Source organism: Leptodactylus fuscus, chromosome 7 (assembly GCF_031893055.1).
Source record: "Leptodactylus fuscus isolate aLepFus1 chromosome 7, aLepFus1.hap2, whole genome shotgun sequence".
NCBI classification, from domain to species: Eukaryota; Metazoa; Chordata; class Amphibia; order Anura; family Leptodactylidae; genus Leptodactylus; species Leptodactylus fuscus.
This window is the reverse complement of record NC_134271.1, coordinates 92,436,551-92,453,335: the sequence shown is the minus strand read 5'-3', so window position 1 is coordinate 92,453,335 and position 16,785 is coordinate 92,436,551. Positions and strand designations below refer to the sequence as shown.

The 16,785-nt window shown below is 41.6% G+C and overlaps 1 protein-coding gene across 6 annotated transcripts in view; it reads right to left on the bottom strand.

Annotated features, from left to right (window-relative positions):
* The window catches only part of EVL (Enah/Vasp-like), a 122,811-nt gene that overhangs the window by 19,367 nt on the left and 86,659 nt on the right, over positions 1-16,785 (bottom strand). For all 6 annotated transcript variants that reach the window (XM_075282518.1, XM_075282516.1, XM_075282519.1 and 3 more), the window contains exons 4-5: positions 6,655-6,727; positions 3,062-3,120 (exon numbers count right to left, since the gene is read on the bottom strand). In XM_075282518.1, the coding sequence (XP_075138619.1) occupies positions 3,062-3,120; positions 6,655-6,727 (132 nt within the window). The remainder of the gene's footprint in view (positions 1-3,061; positions 3,121-6,654; positions 6,728-16,785) is intronic.

The window sequence follows — 16,785 nt, the reverse complement described above, 5'->3', positions numbered from 1 at the left end:
TGGTTCCCTCTCAATTTAGGCCCCAGACCACCTGTAAAATGGAGGGAACACTGTGTTCTCCAATGATCTCCCTTCCCTTGCAAAGACAATGAAATGAATGTCTCCTGACTATCAAAGTGACACATTGTTTTCTTTGCTTCTGTTGCATTGCTGCAAATCTGAGAGTTCATAAAGCAATCCCTGTCACGTACAATAGAACAGAAAAGGAAATGATACTGCCCTGACATAAACCAGCCTCACAGTTTGATACGTCTACCGGGATCAGGCAGAAAGACAATACAGAAAGGAAAAGAATGTTACTCTAGTACAGAAACCATATATCCGCCAGTGTGTCTAGGCCTCTCATGGGTTATACTGTCTGCTAAACTAGTGTATTTAAGCCTCACATGTGTGACACTATTTTCTAAGTCACTGTATCTAAGCTTCTCATGTGCGATACAGCCGAAGTGAAACACTCAATACTGTATGAAGTCACAGTGCAATAAACAGTTAACTGAGCCCTTATATTTAGGACAGCATAGCCCTTGAGCCCTCACCTTTAGGGTAGCATAATTTATCATAATATAGACATCAGAGCACTTCTCACCTTATTGTTGCTCACCTGTCAGGTATGTTTACATCAAATTTTTTGCGGACGGATTTTTAGACAGAATCTGCCTCAATAAAAGCTTCTCAACTCTATCATTCATTTCAATGGGAGTCAGGGGCAGATTTTTACCTCTTGCTTATTTTTCTATTAGAGAAAAAAAAAAGAACATGCATGACCTATTTTCAGGCGGGTTCCATCTTGCAAACTCCATTAAAATGAAGGAGAGACAGAAAAAAAAAAAATAACGCTAGCATGCTATTTTTTTCTGCCTCCCATTCATTTCAACGGAGTTTGCAAGATGGAATCTACCTACTGATAGGTATCGATGGTTTGTTTTTCCTCTAGGATATAATCTCCCTAACTCTTATTGAGATGAATGGTAGAGTTAGGAGATTAATTCTTCCTCAAAAATCTGCCTCAAAAATAAACTCTGTGTGAACTTACCATAAGGCTGAGGCCCCATATTGTGGATTTTTTTGTTGCGTTTTTTTGAGCCAAAGTCAGGAATGGTTACAAAAGGAATGGGAAATATATAGAAAGCTCTTATACTTCTACCTTCTGCTCAATCCAGGCTGTAATATGGGGCTGCAGGCTTAAAGGGGTTGTTGATGATGATATTATTTTTTTTTTTTTTTTATGGCCGACAGCTGACCCCCTTCAAGGATCAGCTACTCTGAGGTGCGTCCAGTCTGTGGACAGTGCAAAAAGTCAGAAGTAGAGAGCTCCATACCCTGTACAGTGGTCAAGTGCCATTACCTTTAGATGGCCATATACTTCACCAGATAGCCAAACACTCACCAACACCAGCCAAATACTATACCTCCAGGGATATGCAAACATGCATTTTCAATAGGGAGAAGGGAGTAAACTGCTGCTTATCTCCCATGAGAACTAAAGGCTTGTTGAAATTGAACAGCCCAATCCTTTTTTTCCTTCAACACCATCTGTCAGGAAAAAAAATTGGGTGAACATCATAGATATTAGATGGTTGGCTGATGTTAACTTATATGGCCAACCTTAGGCTAAGTGCATATCAGTGCCAGCCTGTCCGTTGTTCTGTTCTGTTCTGTCGGAAGACCTGAACAATAGACAGGCGGACCGATAAAATAGCCATTATGCATGGAGCCCAATGGATCCCAATGACCATAATGGGGTCCACTGATTGTGCTTTGTCTCTAAACTGAACATGTGGTCTTTTTTTGCCCACCAATGTTAGACATGTTAATCTCCACGCAGATGTGAACTTAGCCTTATTCTATGTGCTTAGACTTAGTAATTTTGTTTCTTATTGTTTATAATCATTCTATCCTGTAAAGTAAAGAATCTCTCCATTTACGTAAGATCTAAACAAACCAAGCAGAGCTGCAGTGTTAAGCATAGGGGAGGCACAGAACAGTAGCCTAAGCTAGAGATGAGGCAGGTGGTAGGTCATTTTAAAGGCTTTTCTTGTACCTAGCTTCAGACATATGCAAACGGAGACCCCTGCCATCACTATACATGACACTGCACTGATAGAGAAATCTCCAGTCTATGGTGTGAATGGGATGGCACTCTCCCAATAATCCTGTCTTCTGATAGAAATAAACGTAGAGATTTATTTTGTTACTAAGAAATCTCCTTATATCAAGGAACTTTACAGATCTCCTACATTACATTACTTGTCACATGTTGCCCACTAAACTGCCCCATGGCCTCTAGTGTTTCAGGTAGGGGTGTCAGAAAAATGAGGTCTGTATATAAAAGGTCCAGAATAGACTTCTGGTTTCTCTTCCACTCACATCTAAAGCCAAATTCAGAATTCTGCTGGTTTCCTGGAGCAAAGAGCAGTGCATTGTGGGAGTGCTGAAGCTCCGCTGTTAGGTCACATGACAATCCGTCAGCTAGGTGAAATTGCTGTCTATTTCCCAGGGCAACCAGCAGAGTTTTGAAAGCAACATGTTATATGAATGGAGAAGTTTCACATGATATAAGGTACAATCTGCACAAAATTATAAAAGCAAAGTTTTTAAAAAGCTGCTCAACTTGTAGATTTGATCGTCATCTGTGTTTCAGTATGGACTGGCTACCATAGAATGCATTATAGCAACACACAAAAGTGGAAGTCTGTACAACTCTATCCCTATGTGGACATACTGCACTAAGCATCAATGCCATCACCTTTGTCTGTTTGAAGAAAAAATAATGATGTCATCACATTTATTCAAAACACACCTTATATTATCTAAATAAGAGACTCCATCCATTCATGTCACATGACTCATACGGCCACGATGGGATACAGAGATATTTTGTTTGTTCTTGAACAATTAATATTCCATTCAATACAGAAAATATTAATAAACATTATTATATGAGATAAGTATTCGTGCGGATTAGAGGCACATCACCTTAATAACATTCTATTAATCTACTTAGTGCACAGAGCACACGCAAAACACGTGCTCACACAGACAGGTCCATGATCACACTTGCCTGTAGTTGATGTCCTCCTTTCCAAAGTCTCTTGTCGCTGTTGCGCTTCCATTAGTTGCCTAAATAACAATACAGTAATGATAAATCGATTAATCGATATCAGACAAGAACTGTTTTAATGAGTTTTGTGCAGTACTCCAATTCTACCACTAGATGTCCTCCTGCTCATTTTACAGTTTGCTGCACAGGTTTATTGAGATAATTCCTCTAGTAAGAAACACAGGATTTAGATGTGGGAAATGCAATGAAGAGTAATGTATACTTGGCAATTAACACAAAAATTCTTGTCCAGAAATAAATAGTGTGAAGAAGAAAATGAGCTTGCTGGGAGTTGTAGTTGCAGTTTTGCAACAACTCAAGGGTTACAAGCTGGGGGCAGTAGAATATGATACAAGCCTCTAATTGGTGGGCCACATCTGCTCATGGTCTCCACTGCTAGTCTTTTTCTGCATAAGTATACTGCTAAAGCCCGGAGAGAAGAGGTGTATCTGTCAAGCTCAGTTACAGAGGTGGTCCCACTGTATACACTTATCCACAGCAAAAGGGATAGTTGTCTGATGGCTGGGGGGGCCTGACCACTGGGATTGTACTGGCAGTTTCACAGAAGTGAATGAAGCAGTGGCAGTGGAATATACAGGTCCCTATTCTCGTGATCGCTGGGGGTCTGACCAAAGAGAGTCCACCCACGTATCCCATATCCTGTGGTTGTTGGATAAGTGTATATTGAAGGACAACCAATGTAATGATTATCATCTTAGCACAACCTGGTTTACCAGTGCAGTAAAATGAATGCTAGTGGAGAAGCTCAAATTGTCTCAAGATTTTCTGGAAAATAACTCAATGGATGATGAAAAGAAAATGTCTCTTTAAATCCTTCTAAATGACCTTCTCTTCCCCTAAATGTTCTTCTAAGCCTTTGTTTTTAGGAAAGCGTCTATGTAGGTGGAATAAAACACATAGTTAAAACTTCGGAGAATCTAAATTTGAAGGTGTTAGAACCCATTTAGTCATTTGGCTTCCTGAAAGCGTCTCATTTATTTTAAGCAGAAATTGTCACCAGTCTTTGTAGGTGATTATGTTCTTATTGCCAAACCTACAGACCACAATGTTATCTTAAAGGGGCTTCCTGGATTAAGATGCTGCTTTCACAGAGTTTTACCGGGACATACAGCAAATGGACACTGCAAAACACAGTATAAAAGAAGCCTTATGCTGTATTCACGCAAAGGTCAAAAATATCTGTTACACAGCCATATTGACAACACATTAGGGCATATTTATTAAGACTGATGTTTCATAAGCCAGTTTTAATAAAGGCCCGACAGGTGCAGGGCATGGCTGATTTATGAAGAGGCTCTGGCCTCTCCATACATACGGTGCATACCTATGCAACAGAATGGACATCTACACCAGTTAGGAACTAGCACACATTTGTTGATTTGTTTTTTTATTCTGCAGTGGTCAACTTACTGCACAAAAACCCCATGGTAAAGGGCATAATATACAGTGTCTACCTTGTAGACCTCTACCTACATAACAGGCAAATAACTCACTTTCATTGATAAGTTCACATTTCTATTGAAACCGCTGAATATTGGCAGAGCCATGTGCAAAACTCTGGCAGTTTTAGTATAAAAAGGGCAGAAACCTGACGGATACCTAGCAGCCCCAAACAATGGAGAATCCAGAGCAAGTGTAAACCTAGACTAAATTTGCCAATTTTTTCTGGTTGTTGCAATACCACAAATCCCAGCATGCACTTACTGTCATGGAATGCTGGAAGTTTTAGTTTTATAACAGCTAGAAAGACGGAGTCTGGGCACTTATGTAAGGTTTCAGTGATGTCTACTTCAGAACCTGCAAGATGTGTCCCAGGACAAAAGCCAATGTGAGGCTAAAGCCTAGTTCACATCTGCGTTCGGTAATCCGTTTGGGCGAGTTCGCATGGGGACCCCTCAAACGAACTACTGAACACATTGGCAACTGGTGTGCGGTGAAAGCACATGGACCCCATAAACTATAATGGGGTCCATGTGCTTTCCGCGCGGTGTCCGCACTGAATATGCAGACAGAAAAGTACTTCATGATCTACTTTCCTCTCCACATGGCTCGTGCGGAAAGCACACAGACCCCATTATAGGGGGAGTCCCCATGTAGACTCCCTGAACTGATTACCAAACGCAGATGTGAACCAGGCCTCAGGCTCTATGTTGCGGAAAAACATCCTTTTTTTGTTGCAGATTTTGCTGCATTTAAATATATATGAATTACTTATACTTCTACCTTCTGCTCACTCCACTTCTGGCTTTGGCTACAAAAAAACGCAGCAAAATGTGCAACAAAACAAAGCTGTAACGTGGGGCCTTAGCCTGAAGAGGATTTTGTGAACCTTCTTTAGGCTAAGGCCCCACGTAAAAAACCACAGCTAAAAAAGAATATGAAAAAAAATCCAGAGAAGATGCACGTATTTTTCTCTGCAATTTTTCTTCTCTTATTAAATCTATAGAGAAAACACTTGCTTTTCCACAACTAAAATTGACATACTGCATTTTTCAAAAACACAGCTTTTCCGTAGTGTTTTTTTTTCTCTGCAATGTGTGGATGAGATTAATCTAATTCATTTTGCTGGTCCTTTAAAACAAACCTTTTTGCTCTACTGCATTTCATACCAGCCAAAAATGCTGCATTTCTGCAATGCGAGGCTTTATCCTTAAAGTTCCTTTGTGTTCTGTCAGGAAAAGGTTAACAGCTCTTCAGAAGACACTATAATAGCTCAAGACTAGCATCTGTTCATCTCCAGTCACAGTCTGCAGACACAGCTCATTTTCTTCAGCCGTCAATTTCTCCCTGCAACATTTCTCCTGCAGAGGAGCGTTTTCACTTAGCGCGTGCCCTCACATAGATGCCACAATTAGCACGGACTGATTATCCACTTCACTGGTAAATTGTGTCACTTACTGGACATCTAATACTGCACATCTACAGAAATAGCGCCCCTCAAGGATGTGTCTGGTATTACAACAACTCAGGTCCATTCAAACGAACATCTACTGTACTGTATTCTGTAAAACATCCTGCATAATATTCCTGAGCTACATTAACAATTCTGTACAGTGCTGCTGGGAACAATTAGCAAGGTTGTTGTTAGACAAGACAAAGACCTTACATCTGCCATATGTGGACATGTGAGGTCCATGCTATTCATGGACAGCGTCTTACCCTGCTCATTTACGTTTGCTTTTCAAGTTTTTGCTATATTTTGTATGTCCCTAATCCCGATTTCAGCCAAAAATTGCGACCTTTTTAATACACCAGAAAATTGGAATACAAAACATAATAAATTTGCCCCAATGTCTTTACAAATGAAGAGAATATATAATAAACTGAGTACAGCACTGCTTTATAATCTGGAATGGTGTAGCTATAAGTGAAGCAGAGGGAGCAGGTTCCACTTACCAGGCTCTGGTGCATGAGGAGGCCTAAAGATCGGCCTATTATAAATTGTGGCATTGCAGCCGAGGAGCTATAAGTAACACCTTGGGTCATGTATATTATAAGAAAAAATGTAGCCATACTCCCATTTACTGACTTACCTTCTCTGAATCTCCATTTCATCCGGTGAGGGTCCATTCTGGATGCTCGGGACTTGGCGCTGAGCTGCAGGACCTGAAGAAAATTTATAAAAAGTTAAATTGAGAGGACTCAAGGAGAATATTTTTATGGGCTGCCATTGATCCTGCCACAAAACTTCCAAAATTTGCATCTGTCCACCCTCCAGTAGGTCAGTTTCACTAAACAGTCAAATGGATGGTTGACATTGGATGATTTAGTCTTAGGGTGCACATTGGGCTGCAGTTTACCCTGGCAAGTAACAGTGGTGTTATTGTTAGAATAAACAAATCACCTTTTTGATCCTTCACCATATCTTTACTAATCCCAAATTCTGGACAATATTTTTTAAATGTAAGTCCCCTTTAAAAGCATCCTGTCATACTGAAATTGCAGCCCAGTCTGCAGAGAAAATGTTATAGCTTTATACATAGTATGATATTATATATAGTATTGTGTAAAAAGATTCTACATAACAAATCTGCCCAGTCCTTGCTTTGTAACATACTGCCTGCAGATAGCACTACATTTTCAACGTGACAGGTTCCCTTTAAGGTTGCTACGTAATTCACTCATTTCCTATTAGCTAGGACTGACAGACTGGATAATTCTGCACATTTGCAGAGAACACAAATACAGATCTTGTTTTCCATGATATTAACATATTCCCCTTCCCCCGAGTAGATGCAAATGAATCTTTATGATGAAGACAGATACACATGTATTTCTATGAGACATAAACATGTTATCATATACTCAGCAGAGTATCAGCCATTCTGCTGCTGCGGCAGAATATAAAGTAGATGCCCTAGTTAGCCTGGCGTCTTATCACTAATCACCACATACACAATCTACTAGGAAATTCTGCTTGTTCTCAGTCATCTACTAAAGGAATATCATTTATATCATAGTAGTATTCTATATTAATATATATATATATATATATATATATATATATATATACACACACACAGATTTCCATACAATCCCAATAAAAATTGCAGTGAATACCATGCCAAAATAATGCCCAGTCTATCTCTCATGGGTGTGATAAAAGTGATGTCACAATACAGGGATAATAAACACAAACTTATTGATCAAAATGCACCACAATGATGTCGAACATGCCAAATACCAAATTTATTACAAGGATCCTATCATTGGATACCCTTTTGTTTTCTCGATAATATGTCAAAATAGCCTTAAGAAAGGCTATTCGTCTCCTACCTTTAGATGTCTTTTCCGCGCCGCCGTTCTGTAGAAACCCGGGTTTTCTTTGGTATGCAAATAAGTTCTCTCGCAGCACTGGGGGCGGGCCCCAGCACTCAAACAGCCCTTCTTCAGGAACCCACCTCTCTGTGCGTCTTCTTACGTCCTGGGTTTTCAATTATCTAGGCCTCAAGCCTTGGGCAGAGCTGACTGCGCATGCCCAGGTCACGAGAAAACGGCCGCTTATACAGCTTACATCTGTCTGTAAGCGGCCATTTTCTTGTGGCCCGGGCATGCACAGTCAGCTCTGCCCGAGGCCTAGAAAATTGAAAACCCAGCCGGAAGAAGACGAGTGAAGAAGCGGTTGCTGAAGAAGATGGAGGCGTCGCTGGAGAGAGTTCTCTCGCCGCATTGGGGATGCACCCAGTGCTGTTTGAGCGCTGAGGCCTGCCCCAGTGCTGCAAGAAAACTCATTTGCATACCGACCCAAACTGGGATTTCGGGTGAACGGCGGCGTGGAGAAGACAACAAAAACTAGGAAAAGAATAGCCTTTCTTAAGGCTATTCAGATGTGTTATCGAGAAAAAAAGGGTATCCAATGATGGGATCCCTTTAAGCGTTTTAGTCGCTTCTGTGATGTATGAAAAGGCGTGTGGCCTATTGGGAAAGGTGTGTGGCCTAAGTTGTGGGGCGTGACCGTTCACCAAAATTGCGACAAGACTTTTTAAGAAAACTAATACAGTAAGTGATGTAATTTTAGACTAGACCCTCTATGACATTATAAAACAGGGATCACATACAAAAAAAGAAATCACTGTGTACAATGTGACATCATAACATATGTAGAAAGTCATTATAATGATGTTATGTGCATGCATCATGATGTTGCAGTAAAATAATGAAGGCAAATTAGGTTTTCCCAAATTTCCTTCCATTATTAATAGGTATTACTAAGTGCATCCTAGGTCTCAGTGGAAATCTGCCCCCTACTACTCTGGCTGTTACACCCATGGGTATCTGCCTGTGTAATTGTATATATATCTATATATACTAGCCAAAGATTAAGGGAAAGCTTATATAACACAGAACATCTCAATGAACAAAACGTTAAAATTGAAAATCTTTACAAATATAAATTGTTCATAAATTCATTGAGAACAAAATGGCGTATCAATAGTCAATGGAAATTACAATGTTTGTCAAATAACCCCAAGAATCAAAGTAAGGGTCCATTCACACGGAGTAAACGCACGCTCATTTTGGCAAAATACACGTGTAAAAATAAGACTCCCATTGACTTCAATAACATTTTTTACACATGTAAAAAACGCGCCAAAAAACGTGACGCGTGTATGCCATCCTGATGATAGATAGTGTTCTGGGAGCTCTCCTCCCAGACCTGGATCAGGGCACCACTGAACTCCTGCACAATCTGTAATAGTCTACTTGGTGGTATTGGATGGTTACTTTATAATGTTCAAGAGATTTGCAATTGGATTAAATTCTGTGGTACATGACATTACCTATCTCATGGAGGCTTGTGCAACCCTTAAAAGATATGAGTCTTTAGTCCATCACTGACCCACTGGCAAACACGTCATACTGGATTATGTTCACAACTGGACAGTGTAATATTCACAACTGTGTCTTCAGACTCTTTCACATGTGTCATATGTACTCAATTTGAACCAGCTCTCATCTTTGAAAAGAATTGAAGACGTGCCAATTCTGGTGATCTTTGGTGAATACCAGTCAAGCTCCATGGTGCTGTGTGCACAACTCCCTCTACAGGACATCGAGCTCTCGTGCCACCCTTAGACTAAAGCCATGCGTAGCAAGTAACAGCAAAATAATGCTGCAGAAAAGACAGCGGCGAGAACACAGTGTTTTTCACAGAAATTCTGCAGAATTTTCCTCAGTGGACTTTCTGCCCTTATTAACCCTATACGAAAAACACCAGCATTTCCATAACTGACATGCAATCGTTTTTGAAATCGCAGCTTCTCTGCTGCAGATTTTTTCTGCATTGTGTGGATGGGATTAGCCAGAATACACTTTGTATGTACTGTAAAATGCCACAGTTTTTGCCACAGCATTTTCGCCACGGTCAATATGCTGTGTTTTTGCAACGTGAGACCTTGCTGTATATTTTTGTGACAATGCGGTTGGAAACATGCACAGTAGTATCCTGCTGGATTTCATTTTGTAGTGCTCTGGCTGTGCTCCTCTGGTTCCTCCTTGAGCTGCAGATATTAATCCTGTTGCTGGGTTGAAGCCCTGTCCTGCTCTCCTCATGTATCAGCTTGTGTCCTGGTATCTGCTCCATGCTCTGTAAAGTGTCCTAAGTGATATGGAAAACCTTCTTGCGATGGTACATACGGATGTGCTATCCTATAGGACAGAATTACCTTTGCACTTGAATGGGTTGCAGGTAGCACTACATACTACTAATAGTGACAAGGGAGCAAGCAAAATGCAAAAGTGAAGAAGAATCAATCAGAACGGATAGGGAGAGAGTAACTTTCTGTGGCCAGGACCTGTAGAAACATTCCCTTTTGTGCATTGTCCTGCTGTTGCCTTTCCAGTGCAGTTCTCACTTTCATTTGCACAAAAGCTGCCTAAGACTAGGTTTACACAGTGCTGCTTTACTGAAGAATGGCATGCAGTTTTTAACGGCAGTAATGAGTAGCATATTTGACTATACATGTCACCTGTATGCTAATGTACACTGAACTGAAACACTCTGGTCTACTAGCCATTATTATACATGATATACATAGTAACATGTGCTACTCATTACTACAATTATAAGCTGCGTGCAGTGCTTCGGTAAAAAAGTGCCATGTGAACCCAGCCTAAGTGGACTTATTGATATCCACCATGAAGTTTAACAGACTTGAGGTTATACTGTGATGCTTAAGTGTTCCTTTACTTCTTCATTTCTTTTTTTCTTAAGTGTCTGTATAGGTGTGTACATGTGCAAAGGTGTACGTATACATTTGTGCATGCTTGTAAATTGATACATACATGTATAGGTGCATACAGGTATGTGTATGATCTCTGTGTGTGTCATGGGGTCACATAATTTATTATCATAACCCTGCCATGTCATGACTGTGTTATCTTGATGCCTCAGGTTATCGCAGTGCAGCAGAGGAAACAGTTAATGGACAAATTCGGCCCTGCTGCATTTGTATGCAGATCCCCAGTAAAACATCAGTGTTCCTATTATTACTGAGTGCAGCTATGTTTGCAGGTGAAGGAACATCCGGCAGATCTATCATCCATTAACCATCCATTACTGCTCACAGCTAAGACATACAGCATCCTGTTCAGGAGGGGTTGGGGATATATATATAATGTTCTATAAATACGGATTAGGATACATCTCCTGCTGAATATCAAATCATAATGTGGAGCTGCCGCACCATACAAAAACCAAATCCAAAAACCCCATCAAGAGGCACTGAAAGGATAGAGATCTTCCAGGGTGCTATGTGCCCTAGTGATGACAGAAATGTCTAATAGGACATCAGTCTCTTCCCCAGTGTTTCATGTTTGATCACATTGTTATGATCCCATTAATGTACAATTTAAGTTATTTAAAGTGACAGTATTATAAACTATAATGAACTGGATGACATCATAAGTGCATTACTAGTAAGATAATATCAAAGAATTGCTTCTAAATAGCCATAAACTAACAGAATTACATGCAAATTAGTAAAATAACAAATATTTTTTTAAAAAAATTAACACAAAGAAAAACAAAACATAAAAGGCAAAATAAAATCAACATATCAGTGTAATAAAACAGTCAAGAAAAAAAAATACATCACCTACAGGACATTCTGCAAAGGACGAAGCAGTCGCAGTGGCACAGACAGAAGCAATGAAGGACCCATTCCTTGCTGACCATGCTATACAAGGCCTTTGAGCAATGTTCAATGGATTCTATTCATTCGCCTGCCTTACCTGCCCTCCCATAGAGTGCCAAGTTACAACCGGTGTAACCAAATCCTTCACTACAGCGCAGGATGGCATCTCTGCTTAAATATTTTATCACAATTTCTATTCATGCATTTTTGCAGTAGAAATTTTTAAAAGATATCCTAAAAATGACCAATAACATAATTTCTAAAAATATAAGAAAGAGGGGGTAAAATTAGAAAAAAGTATAGCCAATTGACATCAGATTATCAACTGCTTCATCGAGCATAAGGTATCAACTTCTGAAATACAGAATTTTCTAAATTAAATATTAATTGTCTAAATTTTCCATCTGTCTCCTCTTCATTCTTCTTCTAGTGAGCTTGCCGCCTCTTATCTTTTGGAATAAGAGCTCCGCTCCTTTTCGGGTATTATTATTTGATGGCAGGGTTTGTATTTATACAGCACGTGTTCTAGGCTATTGTACATCTGTTGTGTTGTAATACGTCTGCACTGAGGGATAATTCATTACTGGGACTTGCAATGTCTATACAATGTGATGATGTTTTACTGCAGTACACTATTGTAATAAGGGTAATATATCACATTGTGTAAGTTCCTTAAAAATAATACTACTACTATTTTTTAAAATTTATTTTGGGTTCACGTACAGAAAAAAAATGAGTAATAAATCAATTTGAACAACAAGGCTGGTGCCCAATGTAGTGCAAAAACTGCTGAAAAAACGTGGCATTTTACAGTAACTGCAGCAAAATCACACAGCAAAAATGCTGCGATTTCCAAAACTGTCATGTCAATTATAACTATGGATACGCTGTTGGTATAATGATAGCCAAAAGTCTGCAGAGGAAACTTCTATGACCTTTTTGTGGCCCCACATTGCGTAAACCCCTGGAAAAAAACATGGCCTTTTAAAGTCACTGTTTAGTGGATGAGATTCTACAAAATCTCCTACGAAATCTCCTTCTGCAAAACCTCTGCGGACTTTCTGTAAAAAGCGATGCGGGAAAAACCGCTGTCGCTGTTGGGCCTTAGCTTGTGAAAAGCGCTGCGGGAAAAAAAAGAAATGTGTTTCCACCACGGTCTTTCCTTTTTCACTGTGGCCCACTATGTGGAGTCTTCACCTTAGGCCGGTGTGCTTTGGGCTGGCCATGAGTCAAAGGCACGGACGGCGCATGAGGGACACACAGATCTCACCCATGTGGTGCCCATGCACCAGCTACGGCCACTTTCATTAAATGAATAGGAGCTACGGAAGCAGGGATGCAAAATAGGACAGGAATAGGGCCTGTTCTATATTTTGCAGCCCAGACTGTTGGTGCGCACACATGACCGTGTAATTCGTTCATTTCTCTGGCTGCATACACATGTTCAACTATTATCACAGCAGCCCGTGTATGCTGAAGCATGATCAAGAGAAGACTCAGGACGGGTTCTTTACCTGTCTGACTTGTGGACTGGACTCACTGATAGAAGTGGGAGGTTCTGACAATAGAGGATGTTAGTTTTGGGTGATTGGCCAAGTAGGGAGCACAGGTTGGACGACAGACAGAGATGAGGGAGGAAATGTAGGGAGGTGCAGTATTATGGAGAGTTTTGTGGGTGGGGGTGATAAGTTTATACTGTATTCTATAGGGAATAGGCACTCAATTCAATGACTGGCACAGACTGCAGGCATTGGTGTAGTGTTTAGACTGATGGATGAGCCTGGATGCCGCATTCAGAATAGATTATAGAGGGGAGAGTTTATCGAGGGTAAACCAATTTGGTTTTTCAATTTCTTCCTCTCAACACTGAAATAAATACTGTAATAAATTTTGGAGCATCAAATGGCGACCTAGAGGAAATTTACTGTAAAAACTGTAATAGCTATAAAAATGACAAGGGTGACGATACATGAGTGCAGCAGGGGATACCATTTTTATCTTTGCGTTTCATCACTTGCGGTGAGAGAAAATTCCGTAATTGAGATATTTTCCTCCACGCTTGTAAATGCTTTAAAGAGGTATTCCCTTACCATATTTAAAACTATAGACAATTGAAAGTTAAACATTTTTGCATATATATTTATGAAAATAATTATATTTTGCAGAGTTTTAAAGATTTTCTCTAACCATCTTATTGTTGACAGTCTGCTGGCTTGACCGGTTGCCAATGGATTTGACCATGAATACAGGAATTTTCTATAAACTGAAACCCAGCCATGATTTGCCTATTGTAGCTGGGTCATCTTCTCATGTGTGCAGTGTCCCTGCCTTGCACAGGGACGTTTGGTAACAGGAGCCCCCTTGGGACAGTGGGACAGTCCAAAATTTACAGTGCTGTCCCCTTGTTCCAGACAGTTGATCTGGGCCATCCCGCTACATCACAACTCCAATATCTAAAAGCAAGTGAGTTGAATACAATGGTAAAGCAGACGGCCGCCTGCTTCCCCATTCGGCCCCTGTTTCTGCTCCCAGGGTCTTTGGAGCAGTAAGCATGAGGTGGTGATGTCACTTACATTGTGCCTATTGCCCCCTGAAGTCTCCTGGAGCAAAGACAGAAAAAAACAGGAGGATAGGGTAAGGTGAGTATTAGGTTTTTTTTTCTCTTTGTTTGGTATACTATGGGGGCAAGCTAAAGGGCACATGAAACTGTAGGGGACATTAAATTGTGGAGGAAACCAGAAGGAGTATATAAAACTGTGAAGCAACCTGGAGGGGGACATTATACTGTGGGTGCACCAGGAGAGGAACAATATTCTGTGAGGACAACTGGAAAGGTGCCACTGGAGAGGGACAGACTAATGTGTGATGCCACTGCAATGGAATATGTCTTTATGGAGGGCCACTGAGGGGCATTAAATTGTACGGGGACACTAATGAGGGACTGTACTGTCGAAGGGCCACTAAGGGGCATTAAACTATGTGGGGGCCACAGAGGGGGCATTACAATTAAATGCAGGTAAGATATTTCTATGTGGTGCTGAAGGGGGTTGGAGCACTTATGAAACCTTTGCGCTGGGCCCACCAATTTGTTAAAGTGGCCCTGATGGTGGATGATCCTCTGCAACCCTGAACACCTCTAACCCCAAATCACAGATACATACAGGAGAGATGTCTCAATATGTGTGATGCCCTTAGCAGTTAAGTCTAGGCAAGTTATAAAGACGCTTGTGCCAGCAACTCCCTTCAACTTCTCAAGTATAAAGCACCAGCATATATCGCCACCTCCTCTGTGGTGCTTAGGATTGCTGAATGGCCACCAGGGGATTGCCAGAAACACTATCTCCCACTGAAATGAGTGGAGTGTTGCCTGACCACCAGGAGGTCTGAGGGGTCAGACAATCTACACATTATCTGCTATCTTGTGGAAAACGTTCTCAGATGGGAAAAAAAAACTTATTTTTTTTTTTTTTTTTATGTAGCTTTTGAGCCCCATATAGGGATCACAATGTACATTTTTTTTTATTTCTTCCTATCAGTATGTCTTTGTAGAATGGAAGGAAATTGATGCAAACACGGGGAGAACATACAAACTCCTTGTAGATGTTGTTCCTGACGGGATTCGAACCCAGGACTCCAGTGCTAACCACCGAGCCACCATGTTGCCCCTAAGAAAAAAAAAACCTTAAATTTTGGGGTCCCTTACTATTTTTTGTTATAGGCCTCCTCCCTTGGTGTAGGTTAATACCTACGTAAAGTGGAACTGACTGTAGGATAACTGTAGTCATAGTTCACTGCTCTATCCTAAAAAGAATGAACTTGTTGTGTCCTTGACTCTCTGGTGTCTCCTGTTCTTACGTTTTGGCTATCCCTTGGTCATTCTGACCTTTGTTGGTTCCCCTTTCACCATTGTTTACATCTTGCCAGTTCTCATTGCGATTTGTGTGCAAGCCTATGTACTGGCCCATTCGGGCCTTGTCTTTTCTTTCCCCCTACGCCCAACCAGCAGCACAATTGAGGTATTTCTGCCCCTGTGAGCTGTTAGGACAGGTGGAACTTTTAATTAACTAACAGCTTTAACCCCCTATAAGAGGCCGCAAGACCTCCTCCCCCCTGTGTTTTTTTCTGTCCTGTGCGGACAGGACAGGTGGCGGGGGGGAGAGGTGTTGCAACCTCTTACAGGGGGCACCTCTCCCTCCGATTTTCAGCTTCTTACCTCTTCTCCTTGTCTCCTCCCATCCGGGGTGTTCTCATCTTCCCCCTGTGCCGGCGCACGTCTGCCGGCACTTCGGCGGGTCAGGAGGCGGGGAGGAACTTCTCTTCTCCGGCGGCGAAGGGGAACTGTAGTGCACGGCCGTGTTCCCGGGCGGTGGACTTCCGCTTCCGGGTTTGCCGCGCATGCGCAGTTCTCCGGCCGTCGGTCACCGCTAACGGCGTTTTTTTTGTGCTATTTCTCCCCCCTCCGTTGCTGGTGGTGAGGGGGGAAGTATTCAGGTCTCCTCCTGGTCGTGTGGAGTTTCCAGGGGCCCCGTTTGGACGTGATTCGGGTCTCTGTAGTGAGGGGGCGGGGCCTCATCGTAAACCCCGCCCCTCTTGGTTTGCCCGGCTTATTTAAACTCCCCCCTGTCATCACTGCTTTGCTTGCTCACTCTCTGGGTGCTCAAGCTGTCGGTTTGTCCCTCAAGCACATTGTGGTTAACCGTATTGTTTCAGGTTTGGCAGGGGGGGGAGTGGCGGGCAAGCCTGGTTACTTATATGGAGCCTGAATAACTTTGTATTTGCTTTCTCCTTAGCATGTCCTCCTCTTCATCCTCCGTGCTCTCTTCCCGGGGTAAGATGACTTCCAAGAGGAAGCATTTATCCTGCGGTAAATGCAGGATTCCCTTACCCGACGGATATGAATATAGATATTGCCATGGATGCAGAGGCCCCCCATCAGAGGATACCCCCCTGCGTGATGTGGTCGGCTGGGTAAAAGACTTCGTTCATCAGTCTATGAGAGAAGTTAAAGATACCATTTCCCACATGGCA